Consider the following 18,363-nt stretch of genomic DNA (forward strand, 5'->3'; position numbering starts at 1 on the left):
TTTTAGACTTTAGAGATACAGTGTGGAGACAGGCCCTTCGGCCCACCGACGTTGGTGCCGACCCAGCGATCACCCCGTACACTAGCCCACACACACTGGGGACAATGTTACAACTTACCGAAACCAATTGACATACAAACACGCACGTCTTTGCAGTGCAGCGTAGGTTTACAAGGTTAATTTCCAGGATGGCGGGACTGTCATATGCTGAGAGAATGGAGTGGCTGGGCTTGTGCACTCTGGAGTTTAGAAGATTGAGAGGGGATCTTATATGAAACATATACGATAATTAAGGGTTTGGACGCCCTAGAGGCAGGAAACATGGGAGAGTCCAGAACCAGGGGCTACAGTTTAAGAATAAGGAGTAAGCCATTTAGAACGGAGTCGAGGAAACACTTTTTCTCACAGAGAGTGGTGAGTCTGTGGAATTCTCTGCCTCAGAGGGCGGTGGAGGCAGGTTCTCTGGATGCTTTCAAGAGAGAGCTAGATAGGGCTCTTAAAGATGGCAGAGTCAGGGGATATGGGGAGAATGCAGGAACGGGGTACTGATTGTGGATGATCAGCCATGATCACATTGAATGGCGGTGCTGTCTCGAAGGGCCGAATGGCCTACTCCTGCACCTATTGTCTATTGTGTGAGAGGAAAAACCCCACGCAGGTCACAGGGCTGAAGATACAAACTCCGTATGGACAGCACCCGCCGTTAGGATCGAACCCGGGTGTCTGGGGCTATGTTTAACATCAGAACGCCGCACCAGCAAGTCGGGCCATCGCTGCCTCAGCCCCGAAGACGGCCAGCCTCTCGTTGGTGAGTCCTGGCTGGCTCTGCCTCCGGATCCTCGGGGTCGGTCGCAGGCTGGAGGCCGCCAGCTCCGCCATTAGGCCTCAGCGCAGACGGAGGCAGAGAAGGGGGATACGGCACGAAAAAGTCGCATTCCCCCCGAAGGAAGAGACAGAGAACATGTTTCACCCCCTCTAACACAACCCAACAAACTAAAACTTAACCAAAACAGAAAAAAGTAAAGACAGACGGACTGCAGGCGAGCCGCAGCTGTTAACAGCGTCGCCAGTTCCAGAATGGTTACCCTATGGTCATCATAGGTTAACCCACTCATTCCTGGGATCATTCTTGTAAACCTCCCCTGGACCCTCTCCAGAGCCAGCACATCCTTCCTCAGATATGGGGCCCAAAATTGATCACAATATTCCAAATGCGGCCTGACCAGCACCTTATAGAGCCTCAGCATTACATCCCTGTTCTTGAAATAAATGCTAGAATCGAGTTTGCTTTCATTACTACTGATTCGACTTGCAGATTAATTTTTTGGGAATCCTGCACCAGCAATCCCAAGTCCCTTTGCCCCTCTGATTTCTGGATTCTCACCCAATTCAGAAAATAGTCTACGCCTTTATTCCTACTACCAAAATGCATGACTCCACACTTTGCTACACTATATATTCCATCTACCACTTCTCTGCCCACTCTCCCAACCTGTCCAAGTCCTTCTGCAGAGTCACCTGCTTTCTCCACACTATCTGCCCCTCCACCTATTTTCGTATCATCCGCAAACTTGGCCACAAAGCATTCAATCCCCTCGTCCAAATGGAAGTGGTGGAATATACGATGGCAGAGTCCCGTGTAATGAGTTAGGGACGTGTACACACACACACACACACACACATAGTGTACCTTCATTGACTGGTTGGATGACCCTGTCCAACCCTCGAGACTGATAGAATTCCCGAATTCGTTTCTCTTCACCTGCAAGAGGAAAGGAATGTCACGCTGTCTGAGTGGGAATGTAGAATGAAAAGGGGGCAGTGGGGTTGGGGGAGAGGGGGGGGGGGGGAATTAAACAGTGGGGAAAATAAGCTTTATACCAAATATAAATGATTTTCAGCAATCATGGGTAAAAGAAACACAGCCCAAGGAAATTGGCGGCTTTGCAACTGGACAGACAGTAGACAATAGACAATAGGTGCAGGAGTAGGCCATTCGGCCCTTCGAGACAGCACCACATTTTAAATGTGATCATGGCTGATCATCCCCCAATCAGTAACATGTTCCTGCCTCTCTCCCCATACCCCTGACTCTTATGCCATCTTTAGAGCCCCCTCTAGCTCTCTCTTGAAAGTATCCAGAGCCCCTGCTCCATTCTCTCAGCATATGACAGTCCCGCCATCCCGGGAATTAACCTTGTAAACCTACGCTGCACTCCCTCAGTAACAAGAATGGCCTTCCTCAAATTAGGGGACCAAAACTGCACACAATACTCAAGGTGTGGTCTCACTAGGGCTCTGTACAACTGCAGAAGGACCTCTTTGCTCCTATATTCGATTCCTCTTGTTATAAAGGCCAACATGCCATTCGCTTTCTTCGCAGCCTGCTGCACCTGCATGCTTACTTTCATGTGTGGTTTTGGTGGGAGAGCGGGAGAGACACTATCAAACACAGATAAAAGAATCAAGGCAAATTTGCTTAAACTACAGCTTTAGACTTAGATACAGCGTGGAGACTGGCCCTTGAGCCCACGCAGACCAGCAATCAACCCTAGCATTAGCACTATCCTACACACACCAGGGAGAATTTACAATTTTACCAAAGCCAATTAACCTACAAATCTGTACCTCTTTGGAGTGTGGGAGGCAACTGGAGCACCCGGAGCAAACCCACGCGGTGGGAGAGCGTACAAACTCTGCACAGACAGCACCCGTAGTCAGAATCGATCCCGGATCTCTGGCGCTGTGAGGCAGCAACTCTACAGCTGTGCCGCCGTGCTGCATTAAGCGCCTGTCCCACTTGGACAACCTAATCGACGAGTTTAGAAGACCCTAGACGAGTTGAAAAAAATGTCAAGGTCGTGATGACTCGCCGAAGTAAAAGACCTCCTATGACTATGTCTACGACCCCCCCTCGACCTCAGTCTTCGACACCTAAGACCAACTACGACTAGCTACGAGTGGAAAATGATCACATGATAAAATAATGTCATGTTTGCATTTTTTCTTGGGCCAGTTACCGACCTACGACCACCATCACAACCTACTACAACCTACCTACTAACCTATCTACGAGTAAAAACATAGAAACATAGAAATTAGGTGCAGGAGTAGGCCATTCGGCCCTTCGAGCCTGCACCGCCATTCAATATGATCATGGCTGATCATCCAACTCAGTATCCCGTACCTGCCTTCTCTCCATACCCCCTGATCCCCTTAGCCACAAGGGCCAAATCTAACTCCCTCTTAAATATAGCCAATGAACTGGCCTCGACTACCCTCTGTGGCAGAGAGTTCCAGAGATTCACCACTCTCTGTGTGAAAAAAGATCTTATCATCTCGGTTTTAAAGGATTTCCCCCTTATCCTTAAGCTGCGACCCCTTGTCCTGGACTTCCCTAACATCGGGAGCAATCTTCCTGCATCTAGCCTGTCCAACCCCTTAAGAATTTTGTAAGTAAAAAGTATCAATTCTTTCCATGCCGACCTTTTTTTTAACTCGTGGACATTTTTGATCAGGCTGGAGAAAACGCCGCGACCTACTTGAGGCCACGAGTACGCGGAGACCACTCACGGGCATGAGGAAGAGCGACCTACGACCTCCTGCGACCTTGTGGCGACCACGCTGTGAGTACGAGTCAAGGGCAAACTCGGCAGAGGTCGCCAATTAGGTTGTGAAAGTGGGACGGGGGCTTAATAACAAGCTATAAAAAGGGAAAGACGTAAGATCTGCTGATCAATAGTGGCGCCGCTGGTCGAGCTACTGCCGAGAGTTCCAGAGACTTGGGTTCGATCCTGACCTCCGGTGCTGTCTGTGTGGAGTTTGCATGTTCTCCTCGTGACCATGTGGGTTTCCCCTTTCTGCCATTTGAGTGAATGGACGGTGGTTGGAGGGCTAATTGGTTTTGGCAAATCACAGTGGTGGTAGGAGAATTGGATAAATTTGGGATGGGATAATGAAAGGCCCAACCACTCCCTCTTCTCCCATCTCCCATCTCCCATCGGGCAAAAGGCTTAGAAGTGTGAAAACGCACACCTCCACATTCAGTGTTTAAGAAAGAACTGCAGATGCTGGAGAAATCACAGGTAGACAATGGAGTAGACAAAATGTTTAAGAAAGATTTCTACCTCCAGATTCAGGGACAGTTTCCTCCCAGCTGTTATCAGGCAACTGAACCATCCTACCACACCCAGAGAGCAGTCCTGAACTACTATCTTCCTCATTGGAAACCCTTGGACTATCTTTGATCAGACTTTGCTGGCTTTACCTTGCACTAAACATTATCCCCTTCATCATGTATCGGTACTCTGTGAATGTCTCGATTGTAGTCGTGCATGGCCTTCCTGCTGACTGGTTAGCACGCAGCAAAAGCTTTTCACTGTACCTCGGTACACGTGACATTAAACGTAACGAAACTGAATAGACAGGTGGATGAGGACAGGATGATTCCAATAGTGGGATAGTTCAGGAACGCCTTCGGAAAAATAGGCCCAGCCTTAAAACGGAGATTGATAGGTTCTTGATTAGTACGGGTGCACAGGGAGAAGACAGAATGGGGTTGGAAATCAGAGCTTTCTGCTCCTGTATCTTGTAGTGCTATACCCTAGCTAAACTGATCTCATCATCTGCCTGTAATAGAAGATTGACACAGAATGCTGGAGTAACTCCGCGGGGTCAGGGAGCGTCTCTGGAGAAAAGGAATCGATGACGTACCTTCTTCTTGGGGTTGGCACGTGACATTAAACGTAACGAAGACTGAATAGACAGGTGGATGAGGACAGGATGATTCCAATAGTGGGATAGTTCAGGAACGCCTTCGGAAAAATAGGCCCAGCCTTAAAACGGAGATTGATAGGTTCTTGATTAGTACGGGTGGTAAATGTTACAGGGAGAAGGCAGGAGAATGGGGTTGGAGCGAAAAATAGATCAGCCGTGATCAAATGATAGAGCAGACTCAATGGGCAGAAGGGCCTCATTCTGCTCCTGTATCTTACGATAGTGCTATAGAACAGTACGGCCCACAATGTTTGTGCCGAACATGATGCCTAGCTAAACTGATCTCATCCATCTGCCTGTAATAGAAGAAGGGTTCCACAGCAGAGATGCTGCCTGAGTAAGTTACTCCGCATTTTGCGTCTATGTCAGGGCATCGTCCTCTACAGAAATTTCATCTGCCTGAAAGATCCACACCCCTCTATTCCCTGCATTTGCATGTGCCCAACAAAAAGCCTCTTACACACCACTATCGTTTCTGCCTCCACCACTATCCCAGATCCCCCATCACTCTCTGTGTAGAAGAGAAACTCTCTCCGTATATCTCCATTAAACGTAGCCAGCCTCTGCTTATAACTCGAGCCCTCCAATTCCGGCAATGTCCTTGTGAGTATTTTCCGCACCCTTTCCAGCTTAAATGACATCCTTCCTCTAGCGGGGTGACAAAAACTGCAGACAACAGTACGTGCTTCTCCAGAGCGAGCCAGTGTGCATATCGGGACCTGACTACGGACTTGCACGTGGAAAGAGATCCCAAGCAAAAAACAAACTGTTGGAGGAACTCAGTGGGTCAGGCAGTATCTGTGGAAGGGAAATGGACCCTTGACGTTTTCGGTTAGACTTTAGACTAGAGCTTAGAGTTTACCAATTGGCTTGGTAAATGTAACAATTGTCCCTAGTGGGTGTAGGAAAATGTTAGTGTGTGGGGATCGCTGGTCGGCTCGGTCCCACTGGCTCCTGTTTCTAAACTAAACTACAGCCAGGAAACAGGCTCCAAATATGATGCCAAACAACCTTTATGTTTGCATATAATCGATATAATTTCCAGGCATCTGTGTATAAATGTCATGCATCTCCTTGATGTTGTCCCTCAGTGTGTGTAGGATAGTGTTAGTGTACGTGAATCACTGATTGGCGTTTGTCTTTTCTGTTTTTTGTTTTCTTTTGTCCGTTTTTACAGTTTATTTCGGTTTATTTAGTCGTGTATGTGTGGGGGGGTGGGTGTAACATGTTTTATGACTCTTCCTTCGGGGTGGGATGCAACCTTTCCTGCCGTATCCTCTGTGTCCGTCTGCACTGAGGCCTAACGCGGAGCTGGCGGCCGCCAACTGCGACCGACCTCGAAGCTCCGGAGGCAGAGCCAGGACTTACCAACGCGGCTGGCCGACATCGGGGCTGTGGTTGCGGGGCGACCCAACTTCCGACCCGACTTTGGAGCCTCGGAGGCTCGGCGGCGGGCCAGTGGACGACTTCATCGGGAGCTCGAGTTCTGTTTTCCGGAGCTCCCGCAACTACAGCTGCGTCCGCTGGACTGGAGGGCGGCAGCTTCAGCAGCTTCGACCGCCCCCCGGGCCACGGAGTTTGAACCGGCCCGTTTGCGGAGCACGGATTCATCCGCGGGACTTACTTACCATCACCCGGCGGGGTCACAACATCGGAGGCTTGGATTGCCTCAGCGCAGACGGAGAGCAAGGAGGGAAGAGACAATGACTTTGGGACTTTAAACTGTGTTGAGTGTTTGTTTTTGTTATTTATTCTTTGTTATGACTGCAGGCTAAACCATTTCATTGCACTGAAAAATGCAATGACAATAAATTGAATCCAATCCAAAATTGAATCCAATGAATCCAATCCAATGTAGTCAAGTACGTGTATTGGATTGGTTGAGAGGGATATGGGCCAAACGCAGCCAGGTCGGACTATGGTAGATGGGGCATGTTGGCCGGTGCGGACAAATTGGGTCAAAGGGCCTGTTTCCATGCTGTATGACTATGACACTATAATGTTTAAGAAGCATTTAGACAGGTACATGGATAGGACAGGTTTAGAGGGATATGATACAAACGCAAGCAGGTGGGACTAGTGTAGACGGGACATGTTGGTCAGCATGGGCAAGAAACATAGAAACATAGAAATTAGGTGCAGGAGTAGGCCATTCGGCCCTTCACCGCCATTTAATATGATCATGGCTGATCATCCAACTCAGTATCCCGTACCTGCCTTCTCTCCATACCCTCTGATCCCCTTAGCCACAAGGGCCACATCTAACCCCCTCTTAAATATAGCCAATGAACTGGCCTCGACTACCCTCTGTGGCAGAGAGTTCCAGAGATTCACCACTCTCTGTGTGAAAAAGGTTCTTCTCATCTCGGTTTTGAAGGATTTCCCCCTTATCCTTAAGCTGTGACCCCTTGTCCTGGACTTCCCCAACATCAGGAGCAATCTTCCTGCATCTAGCCTGTCCAACCCCTTAAGAATTTTGTAAGTTTCTATAAGATCCCCTCTCAATCTCCTAAATTCTAGAGAGTATAAACCAAGTCTATCCAGTCTTTCTTCATTTGAAAGTCCTGACATCCCAGGAATCAGTCTGGTGAACCTTCTCTGCACTCCCTCTATGGCAATAATGTCCTTCCTCAGATTTGGAGACCAAAACTGTACGCAATACTCCAGGTGTGATCTCACCAAGACCCTGTACAACTGCAGTAGAACCTCCCTGCTCCTATACTCAAATCCTTTTGCTATGAAAGCTATGAAAGTTGGGCCAAAGGGCCCGTTTCACACTGTCTGACTGGTCAAGGCGAGCAGGTACAAACTCCATACAGACAGCACCCACAGCCTGGATCTCTGGCGCTATGAGGCAGCATCTCTACCGCTGCACCACCCTCATGTCCTGGCGACCATTCGCTGCACACTTCCCCCATAGCAAGCACACACAGAAAATCAGATGGAACAGACTTGCGAAGGAAAGGTTCTCAGGCAAGCTGCAAACATACTTACTCTCCTGCAAGCCGGGCACCAGCTTGAAGACAATGTCTTGCATCACTCGGTCGAGCTTGAGGTTGAGGAGAGGCTGGGTCTCGTGGATTTTGATGTTACACATGGGGCAGTATTTGCTGGTCTGTAGGTACTTCACAATGCAGCTCTTGCAAACTGGAAAAGGGAAAAGGGGGACCTTTGAATTGGCCGTGCTCTCGAGACTCGGGCAAGCAAACTTCTCAGACGGACAGACCGGCTCCGTAGCGGGCCTGGTTCGGCGACTCGGAACGGCCGGGAACGAAGGAGATGGCAAAAAAAACGCGGCTCCATCACGGGTACCGACCTCCCCACCGTCAAAGGGATCTGCAGGAGCCGCTACCTCGAAACTGCAGGCAGCCAGCAGAAGAAACCACACCAGCGCCTCGTCCTTGGAAGTCTGAGGATGATCAGCCATGATCATATTGAATGGCGGTGCAGGCTCGAAGGGCCGAATGGCTTACTCCTGCACCTATTGTCTATGTTTCTATGTTTCTAAGTCCAGCATATCCACTACAACGTTCAAGAAGGATCTGCAGATGCTGGAAAATCCGAAAATGGGTATATATTTATGAAGATGGCAGATGGAGTTTAATGCTGATAAATGTGAGGTGCTACACCTTGGCAGGACAAATCAATATAGGACGTACATGGTAAATGGTAGGGAATTGAAGAATACAGTTGAACAGAGGGATCTGGGAATAACCGTGCATAGTTCCTTGAAGGTGGAATCTCATATAGATAGGGTGGTAAAGAAAGCTTTTGGTATGCTAGCCTTTATAAATCAGAGCATTGAGTATAGCAGCTGGGATGTAATGTTAAAATTGTACAAGGCATTGGTGAGACCAAATCTGGAGTATGGTGTACAATTTTGGTCGCCCAATTATAGGAAGGATGTCAACAAATTAGAGAGAGTACAGAGGAGATTTACTAGAATGTTGCCTGGGTTTCAACAACTAAGTTACAGAGATAGGTTGAATAAATTAGGTCTTTATTCTCTGGGGCGCAGAAGGTTAAGGGGGGACTTGATAGAGGTCTTTAAAATGATGAGAGGGATAGACAGAGTTAATGTGGACAAGCTTTTCCCTTTGAGAATAGGGAAGATTCAAACAAGAGGACATGACTTGAGAATTAAGGGACAGATGTTTAGGGGTAACATGAGGGGGAACTTCTTTACTCAGAGAGTGGTAGCGGTGTGGAATGAGCTTCCAATGGAAGTGGTGGAGGCAGGTTCATTGGTATCATTTAAAAATAAATTGGACAGGCATATGGATGAGAAGGGAATGGAGGGTTATGGTATGAGTGCAGGCAGGTGGGACTAAGGGAAAAAAAGTTGTGTCGGCACGGACTTGTAGGGCCGAGATGGCCTGTTTCCGTGCTGTAATTGTTATATGGTTATATGGTTATTATGGTATATGGACACACTGATCTGTTTTGGAGTAAATGCCTACTATGTTCTGTGTGCTGAAGCAAAGCAAGAATTTCCATTGTCCTATCAGAGACACATGACAATAAACTCACTTGACTTGACCTGAAAATCGAATGTAGACAAAAATTGCTGGAGAAACTCAGCGGGTACGGCAGCATCTATGGAGCGAAGGAAATAGGCAACGTTTCGTCCCGAAACGTTGCCTATTTCCTTCGCTCCATAGATGCTGCCGTACCTGCTGAGTTTTTCCAGCAATTATATCCACTACAACGCTCACTAACTTCCACAGGTGCGCCATAGAAGGTATTCTATTGGGATACATCATGGGCTTGTGTTTTGTTCTGCACTCATTTTTAGCGTAGCTTAGTTTAGAGATACAGTGCGGAAACAGGCACTTCGGCCCACCGAGTCCGCACCGACCAGCGATCCCCGTACAATGGAATTATTTCACACACAAAGGTCAATTGACCTACACAAATCTGTACCCCTTTGGAGCGTGGGAGGACACAGGAGGTCCCGGGGAAAAAAACCCACGCGGGTCACGGGGAAAACGCACAAACTCCGTACAGACCGCGTCCGTAGTCAGGATCGAACCTGGGTCACTGGCATAAGGCAGCGACTCTACTGCAGTTGTACAGGGTATTGGTGAGACCACGCTTGGAGTATTGTGTACAGTTTTGGTCTCCAAATCTGAGGAAAGACATTCTTGCCATAGAGGGAGTGCAGAGAAGGTTCACCAGACTGATTCCTGGGATGTCAGGACTTTCATATGAAGAAAGACTGGATAGACTCGGCTTGTACTCACTAGAATTTAGAAGATTGAGGGGGGGATCTTATAGAAATTTACAAAATTCTTAAGGGGTTGGACAGGCTAGATGCAGGAAGATTGTACCCGATGTTGAGGAAGTCCAGAACAAGGGGTCACAATTTAAGGATAAAGGGGAAATCCTTTAGGACCGAGATGAGAAAAACATTTTTCACACAGAGAGTGGTGAATCTCTGAAACTCTCTGCCACAGAAGGTACTTGAGGCCAGTTCATTGGCTATATTTAAGAGGGAGCTAGATGTGGCCCTTGTGGCTAAAGGGATCAGGGGGTATGGAGAGAAGGCAGGTACGGGATACTGAGTTGGGCGATCAGCCATGATCATATTGAATGGCGGTGCAGGCTTGAAGGGCCGAATGGCCTACTCCTGCACCTATTTTCTATATTTCTATGTTTCTATCGCTGCGCCACCCTGCTGTCCCCTCCCTAATATTGGGTTAATTTATGTATGGAACTGCTGTGTGTGTGTTTTACGATGTTATCTATTGAGAACTGTGCTCATAGTCCCGTTAGGCTGCTGCAAGTAAGAATTTCCTTCATCAGTTTTCGGTACATCTGACAATTAACCACTGTTGACAGAAGCACCAGGCAAAGAATTTGGCTGCTGGCACCACAGACGCTATGCCAGATCTTTGGGACTATCTCTGACTTATTAACAGTCTGCAGGCTTTTGCGCTATTATTGCTGCCGAGGGTCACAGCTATTCATTTATTGATTTTTTTTCAAAATTATATTTTATCTGTGTATTGCATTTCCAGGCATGTTAAGATTCAGCAAGTAAGAATTATATTGTTCTTGCCAAGTGTACAGTCTGGCATTTTTTCCTGAAACATATTATGGAAGCTGATTCATTGGGGACCTGCAAAAGGGAATTGGACTTTAGAAAAATCATTCAAGAATTATTAACAATGAAATTCTTACCTGCTGCAGCTTAACAGGTACATATTAAAACACAGGCAGCATCTCTGGAAAACATTGATAGGTGACGTTTTAGGTCGGGACCCTTCGATTATGGGGTGTTGGAGGGGGGGGGGGGGGTGTCAGGGGGAGGGGAAAGAAAGCTGGAAGAGGCATGGAGCAGGTCAAAGTCTGGCAAGTGATAGCTGGGTGTAGTGAGGGGGGGGGAAGGGAGTGGATAATCAAACACTCTTGACTCTTTGTGTAGGAAGGGACTGCAGATGCTGGTTTACACCAAAGATTAAGACACAAAATGCTGGAGTAACTCAGCGGGACAGGCAGCATCTCTGGTGAAAAGGAATGGGTGACGTTTCGGGTTGAGACCCTTCTTCAGAGGAACGTCACCCACCCCTTCGCTCCTGAGATGCTGCCTGTCCCGCTGAGTTACTCCAGCATTTTGCATCTACTCTTGACTCCTTATGCCCCTGTCCCACTTAGGAAACCTGAACGGAAACCTCTGGAGACGGCGCCCCACCCAAGGTTTCCGTGCTGTTTCCATGCGGTTCCCGGAGTTCTTTGTCAGTCTCCCTACCTGCTTCCACTACCTGCAACCTGCGGCAACCACCTGCAACCTCCGGGAACCGCACGGAAACCTTGGGTGGGGCGCAAAGTCTCCAGAGGTTTCCGTTCAGGTTTCCCAAAGTGGGACTGGGGCATTACTCTGTGTCTTTCCTTGGCAAACCGGCAAATGCTAATCCTTGTTTCCACAGTACCCCGGGAGCATTTGAATCACCGGGTCATAGAAGGCGATGTTCCAAACTCTGTAGAATGGGCTCGGAATAGTTCGGCCCCTTATGGCTAATGTGGTTATAGGGAGGCCAAAGGGCCAGTCTCTATGCTGTACGACTCTCGGCTGCACAGTAAGCTGATCAAATGCATTTTCATGCCTCCGCTTCCGTAGAAGCACAATAACACCTACTTAATAACATGTGCTGCAATATTAACATCCTAACACTGTTATACACTATGTACGACTCTATGACACAGAATGATATCAGGAGAAACAGCAACACCTGGTGGCAAGAGTGTGTATTGCAAGCATAATTTCGTTCAGATTTATACTCTGTGGCTCTCACCAACCTCTACAGACGCCCTGTAGAAAACATAGGATAGGATCTTCCATCGCCTGGCAGGGGCTTCAACATCGGGAGTCTCGATGCAACAATTTCACCGCGGGGCGATGGAAGATCATTTCACCGCGGGGCGATGGAAGATCCCACCGCCGATTTTAAGCCGCGCCGGGCGATGAAAGGCACCGCGAACGGGCTGGTTCAAGCTCCGCTCCACAAGGACCTCCTTCCTCCAATCTTCGCGCTGAATCATCATGTCCTGCCCCACTGTCTCACGGAAAGCGGAGGTTTTTAAATTGTTTTTTTCACCGAATTTCAAAATCTGGTTTACAAAACATGGGGGGGGGGGGGGGGGGGGAATTGTCCCCCATCTCTCAAAACATGGAGGGGGCGTGCCCCCGCCCCCCCCCCCCCCTGGATTTTCCGCCCATGCAGTGAAAAGCTTTTGTTGCGTGCTAACCAGTCAGCAGAAAGACAATACATAATTCCAATCGAGCCATTGGTAGGGAATACAGATGATGATGGGGCTTTCTCACGGGGCGACTTGACGCAAGAGGTAACCAGAGTCGAACATCGTGGGAACCTCGTACGATAACCGTACGGCATTCGTGGACCACCGTGGCGCTAACGGCAGGTACACGTGTAACTTGTTGACTTGGGAGAAAATTCAAGCTTGAATTTCTCCAAGAGTGACTTGAACACTCGTGGTTGTACATTGAAACATTATATGGACGTAGTGGCCAGTGCGGTATCCGTAATAACTCTTGCGTTTACCGTGGGAACTCCTGCGAACGGTGAACCCCGGAAGCTGGACAGAGGGGACAGAAGGTGAGTAAAAAAGGTGGTCTCAATATCGCCACTGGAACATGTGTCCATCGAGGACGTCCCACCTCATTGTCATTTGTTGGAGAATGTTTTTAATTAATCTCACCCTTCTGCCTTCACGCAAGCGTCCTCGATTCACATAGAGGGCTGCTGCATACAGCGCGTCAATGAAAAACACCACCATCCTGTACTCGAGACTATTTAGTACAGGCATGTCTCCAAATGAGCCAATTCAACCAAGGGAGGATATTTATAGTGTGTGAAAAAAAAAGTTACATCATTTGTGCCACGTGATGATTTAACAACACTTCACAGTTCACGATGTTCATTCAAGATTTAACGGGAAAGCTCGGGAGACGGACAAGTCACTCGCACAAATAACAGAAATGCCGAGTACCCGTGGGAACTCTTTATCTACCCCCCGTTATATCGTGTGATATCGTGCTAGACCACGACCACTTCACTCGGGTTACATCTTGCGTCAAGTCGCTCCGTGAGAAAGCCCCATAAGGGAATAACGTTTAGTGCAAGGTGAAGCCAGCCAAGGAGAGCCCAAGGGTCACCAAAGAAGTAGACTGTAGTTCAGCACTGCTCTCTCTGGTTGTGGTAGGATGATTCAGTTGCCTGGGATGCATCTCAGCAAGGTTTGGGAACAGCTCCATCCAAGATCGCAGCCCAGACCATCACACAAATCAACCTCCCTTCTATTGACTCCATTTATACCTCCGTTGACTGGATACCACTTGCAGTTCGTTGTGTCACCACTATACAATATTAGATCTAGATCCATAGGTTTAAGGTGAGGGGGGAAAGAACACAAACTTGAGGGGCAACTTTTTTTTGTACTTAAGGGCGGCGGGTGTATGGAACGAGCTGCCGGAGGAGGTAATAGAGGCAGGTACTATTGCAACATTTAGGAAGCATTTAGACAGGTACATGGATAGGACACATTTGGTGGGATATGGGGGAAATGCAGGCAGGTGGGACGAGTGTAGAGGGACATGTTGGCTGGTGTGGGCAAGTTGGGCCGAGGGGCCTGTTTCCACGCTGACTAAGCAATAACCTCATCCCTGGTGACTGCAACTTGCTTGGAAAGCAGACAAGTCCAGAGCTCTCCAGCGATGGTGATAGGGAGGATTTCCCGCTTCACGAATAGGTCCGTTGTAAACCCATTGCCAAGTCGGGCAGCGTAGAATTGCTGTCTCCTCCCCTTCCTTAACCCTCGAGCTGTCTCCTCCCATCCCCCCCACCCTCGGGCTCCTCTTCCTCCCTTTTTCCTTCCTTCTCTCCCCCCCCACCCTCTATCAGTCTGAAGAAGGGTTTCGTCCCAAAACGTCACCTATTTCCTTTGCTCCATAGATGCTGCTGCACCCGCTGAGCTTCTCCAGCATTTTTGTCTACCTTCGATTTTCCAGCATCTGCAGTTCCTTCTTAAACTAAAACCCTTGCTGTTGCCTGCACCCATTAGTTTAGTTTAGTTTAGGCATACAGCGCGGAAACAGGCCCTTCGGTCCACCGAGTCCATCCCGACCGGCGATCCCCTCACATTAACACTATCCTACAACTTATACATTTACCACGCCAATTAACCCACAAACCTGTACGCCTTTGTCGTGTGGGAGGAAACCGGAGATCCCGGGGAAAACCCACGCAGGTCACGGGGAGAACGTGCAAACTCCGTAGTGGGGATCGAACCTGGGTCTCTGGCGCTGCAAGCACCGTAAGGCAGCAACTCTACTGCTGCGCCACCGTGCCGCCCTTTAGTGGAGGTGCGATGTTGGTCTCTAGTCTTGTCCTTTCCAAGCTTCCCACGAAGTTACGAAACAGTTGGGAGAGGCTGCAGGTAATCGGAACCAGCCAGCCTCACGTACAAGGCAAGAAAGAAAAGGTCCTTGAACAGAGGGTGGCTAGGAATGCTCATTTTCCCTCCAGGAAAATGTGGAGGATCCCTCCAGGAAACTGAGAATTCCTACCAACCCTCCGTTTAACGACCTTTTCTTTCTTGCCTTGTAATGGGGACATTTTAAGTCCTTTAAATGGGGGACATTTTATTGGCCTGAAAGAGAGCAGGTTTACTGAAACTCCACAGGTATCCAACTCTCTGTTACCCCAGCATCCTCATATGGCACCGAGGTTGGGTAGCTAAACGTAGAACAGCACGGGAGCAGGCCCTTCGGCCCACAGTGTCGACGCCAAACATGATGCTAAGATATTAAGGTACACAAAAATGCTGGAGAAACTCAGCGGGTGCAGCAGCATTTATGGAGCGAAGGAAATAGGCGACGTTTCGGGCCGAAACCCTTCTCCAGACTGATGGGGGGTGGGAGGGAGAAGGAAGGAAAAAGGGAGGAGGAGGCCCGAGGGTGGGGGGATGGGAGGATACTAAGATACTGTTGAGTTTAGTTTATTGTCACGTGTACCGAAATACAGTGAAAAGGCTTTTGTTGCGTTCTATCCAGTCAGCAGAAAGATAATACATGATTGCAATTGAGCCATTCACAGTGTATATGATGCATGATAAAGGAATAACGTTTAGTGCAAGGTAATGCCAGCCAAGTGCGATTAAGGATAGTCCGAGATAAATCTCTCAATTCTCTGCCTATCTAGAAACATAGAAACATAGAAAATAGGTGCCGGAGTAGGCCATTCGTCCCTTCGAGCCTGCACCACCATTCAATATGATCATGGCTGATCATCCAACTCAGTATCCTGTACCTACCTTCTCTCCATACCCCCTGGATCCATTTAGCCACAAGGGCCACATCTAACTCCATCTTAAATATAGCCAATGAACTGGCCTCAACTACCTTCTGCGGGAGAGAATTCCACAGATTCACCACTCTCTGCGTGAATAAAGTTTTCCTCATCTCGGTCCTAAAAGATTTCCCCCTCATCCTTAAGCTGTGACCCCTTGTTCTGGACTTCCCCAACATCGGGAACAATCTTCCTGCATCTAGCCTGTCCAACCCCTTAAGAAATTTTGTAAGTTTTTAAAAGATCCCCCCTCAATCTTCTAAATTCTAGCAAGTACAAACCGAGTCTATCCAGTCTTTCTTCATATGAAAGTCCTGACATCCCAGGAATCAGTCTGGTGAACCTTCTCTGTACTCCCTGTACATCTAAAAGCCTCAGAGGCCAATATTGTACCTGCTTCCAGGTAAGTGCGAGGAATGACTCAGCAGTAGTTTCTGCCTTAAAAACATAGAAAATAGGTGCAGGTAGAGGCCATTCGGCCCTTCGAGCCATTGTGATCATGGCTGATCGTCCCCTATCAATAACCCGTGCCTGCCTTCTCCCCATATCCCTTGACTCCACTAGCCCTAGAGCTCTATCTATCTCTCTCTTAAATCCATCCAGTGATTTGGCCTCCACTGCCCTCTGTGGCAGGGAATTCCACAAATTCACAACTCTCTGGATGAAAACGTTTTTAAATGACCTCCCAGACCTTACAGCACCAGAGACCTGGGTTCGATCCTGACTACGGGTACTTGTCTAGACAGAGTTTGTATTTCTCACTGTGACCACATTAGTTTTCCGGTTTCCGCGCACACTCCAAGGACGTGTGAATTGGTTTCTGTACATTGTCCCGAATGCGTGCAGGATAAGACTATTGTTGGCTGGCGCAGAATCTGTGGGAGGAAACTGGATTACACGGAAACAACCCACGCAGTCACAGGAGGAATGTACAAACTCCGTTCAGACAGCGCACTTATTCAGGATCGAACCCGGGTCTCTTGCGCTGTGAGGCAGCAACTCTACCGCTGCACCACCGTGCTGTTTCTATGTATCTGCGTCAAAGTTGAAGTCGAAGTTTCAATGTAAAGTACAGTCTAAAGCTCATCTCTACCACTCTCCTACACTCCCTTCATGGCATTATTCAGCATTTCCTCCATGGGAACTTGTATAATTGATAACTGAGGAACTGATTAAATTTCACAACCCTTTCTCCCAAAATCTGCTAGTCATCTCTTTGATAAAAAAATACGGAGATTTAGATGTGCCAATAAAAGTCACAATTACATTAAGATTTGTGAAGTATGCGTTTTACTGCCAAGACGCAATAATATCAATTGCATTTATTGCAGGTTGTTAAGTTCACCTAGGGAGCAGATATTAATTGATTCAGAGTTTTTCTTTAAAGAAAAGTCTGTGTGAATAGGTTGTGTTCAGAGAGGGCCATTGACGACGGAGGCAATAGACAATAGACAATAGGCGCAGGAGGAGGCCATTTGGCCCTTCGAGCCAGCACCGCCATTCAATGTGATCATGGGTGATCATCCACAATCAGTACCCCGTTCCTGCCTTCTCCCCATATCCCCATGACTCCGGTATTTTTAAGAGCCCTATCCAGCTCTCTCTTGAAAGCATCCAGAGAACCTGCCTCCACCGCCCACCGAGGCAGAGAATTCCACAGACTCACCACTCTCTGTGAGAAAAAGTGTTTCCTCGTCTACGTTCTAAATGGCTTATAACCATATAACAATTACAGCACGGAAACAGGCCATCTCAACCCTTCTAGTCCGTGCCGAACACGTATTCTCCCCTAGTCCCATATACCTGCGCTCAGACCATAACCCTCCATTCCTTTCCCGTCCATATAACTATCCAATTTATTTTTAAATGATAAAAACGAACCTGCCTCCACCACCTTCACTGGAAGCCCATTCCACACAGCTACCACTCTCTGAGTAAAGAAGTTCCCCCTCATGTTACCCCTAAACTTCAGTCCCTTCATTCTCAAGTCATGTCCCCTTGTTTGAATCTTCCCTACTCTCAGTGGGAAAAGCTTATCCACGTCAACTCTGTCTATCCCTCTCATCATTTTAAAGACCTCTATCAAGTCCCCCCTTAACCTTCTGCGCTCCAAAGAATAAAGCCCTAACTTGTTCAACCTTTCTCTGTAACTTAGTTGCTGAAACCCAGGCAACATTCTAGTAAATCTCCTCTGTACTCTCTCTATTTTGTTGACATCCTTCCTATAATTAGGCGACCAAAATTGTACACCATACTCCAGAATTGGCCTCACCAATGCCTTGTACAATTTCAACATTACATCCCAACTTCTATACTCATAAGGGCTTACTCCTTATTCTTAAACTGTGGCCCCTGGTTCTGGACTCCCCCAACATCGGGAACATGTTTCCTGCCTCTAGTGTGTCAATGCCCATAGCAATCTTATTTGTTTCAATAAGATCCCCTCTCATCCATCTAAACTCCAGAGGGTACAAGCCCAGCTGCTCCATTCTCTCAGCATATGACAGTCCCGCCATCCTGGGAATTAACCTTGTTAACCTACGCTGCACTCCCTCAATAGGAAGAATGTCCTTCCTCAAATTAGGGGTCCAAAACTGCACACAATATTCCAGGTGTGGTCTCACTAGAGCTCTGTACAACTGCAGAAGGAATGGCAGTCGATGAAGGAAAGCTAGGGAGCCAACACCATGAACATTCAGCTCAGGTTCTTGCTGGCTGG

At 48.0% G+C, this 18,363-nt stretch overlaps 1 protein-coding gene across 2 annotated transcripts in view; it reads right to left on the bottom strand.

The window, feature by feature from the left end:
- The window catches only part of pcgf1 (polycomb group ring finger 1), a 68,310-nt gene that overhangs the window by 36,677 nt on the left and 13,270 nt on the right, over positions 1 to 18,363 (bottom strand). The window contains exons 3-4 of one of the 2 annotated variants that reach the window (XM_055665027.1): positions 7,771 to 7,923; positions 1,691 to 1,762 (exon numbers count right to left, since the gene is read on the bottom strand). In XM_055665027.1, coding sequence (XP_055521002.1) covers positions 1,691 to 1,762; positions 7,771 to 7,923 — 225 coding nt within the window. The remainder of the gene's footprint in view (positions 1 to 1,690; positions 1,763 to 7,770; positions 7,924 to 18,363) is intronic. The other variant, XM_055665028.1, reaches the window with a different exon arrangement.

The sequence above is a fragment of the Leucoraja erinacea genome, unplaced genomic scaffold (assembly GCF_028641065.1).
Source record: "Leucoraja erinacea ecotype New England unplaced genomic scaffold, Leri_hhj_1 Leri_103S, whole genome shotgun sequence".
Lineage (NCBI taxonomy): Eukaryota > Metazoa > Chordata > Chondrichthyes > Rajiformes > Rajidae > Leucoraja > Leucoraja erinaceus.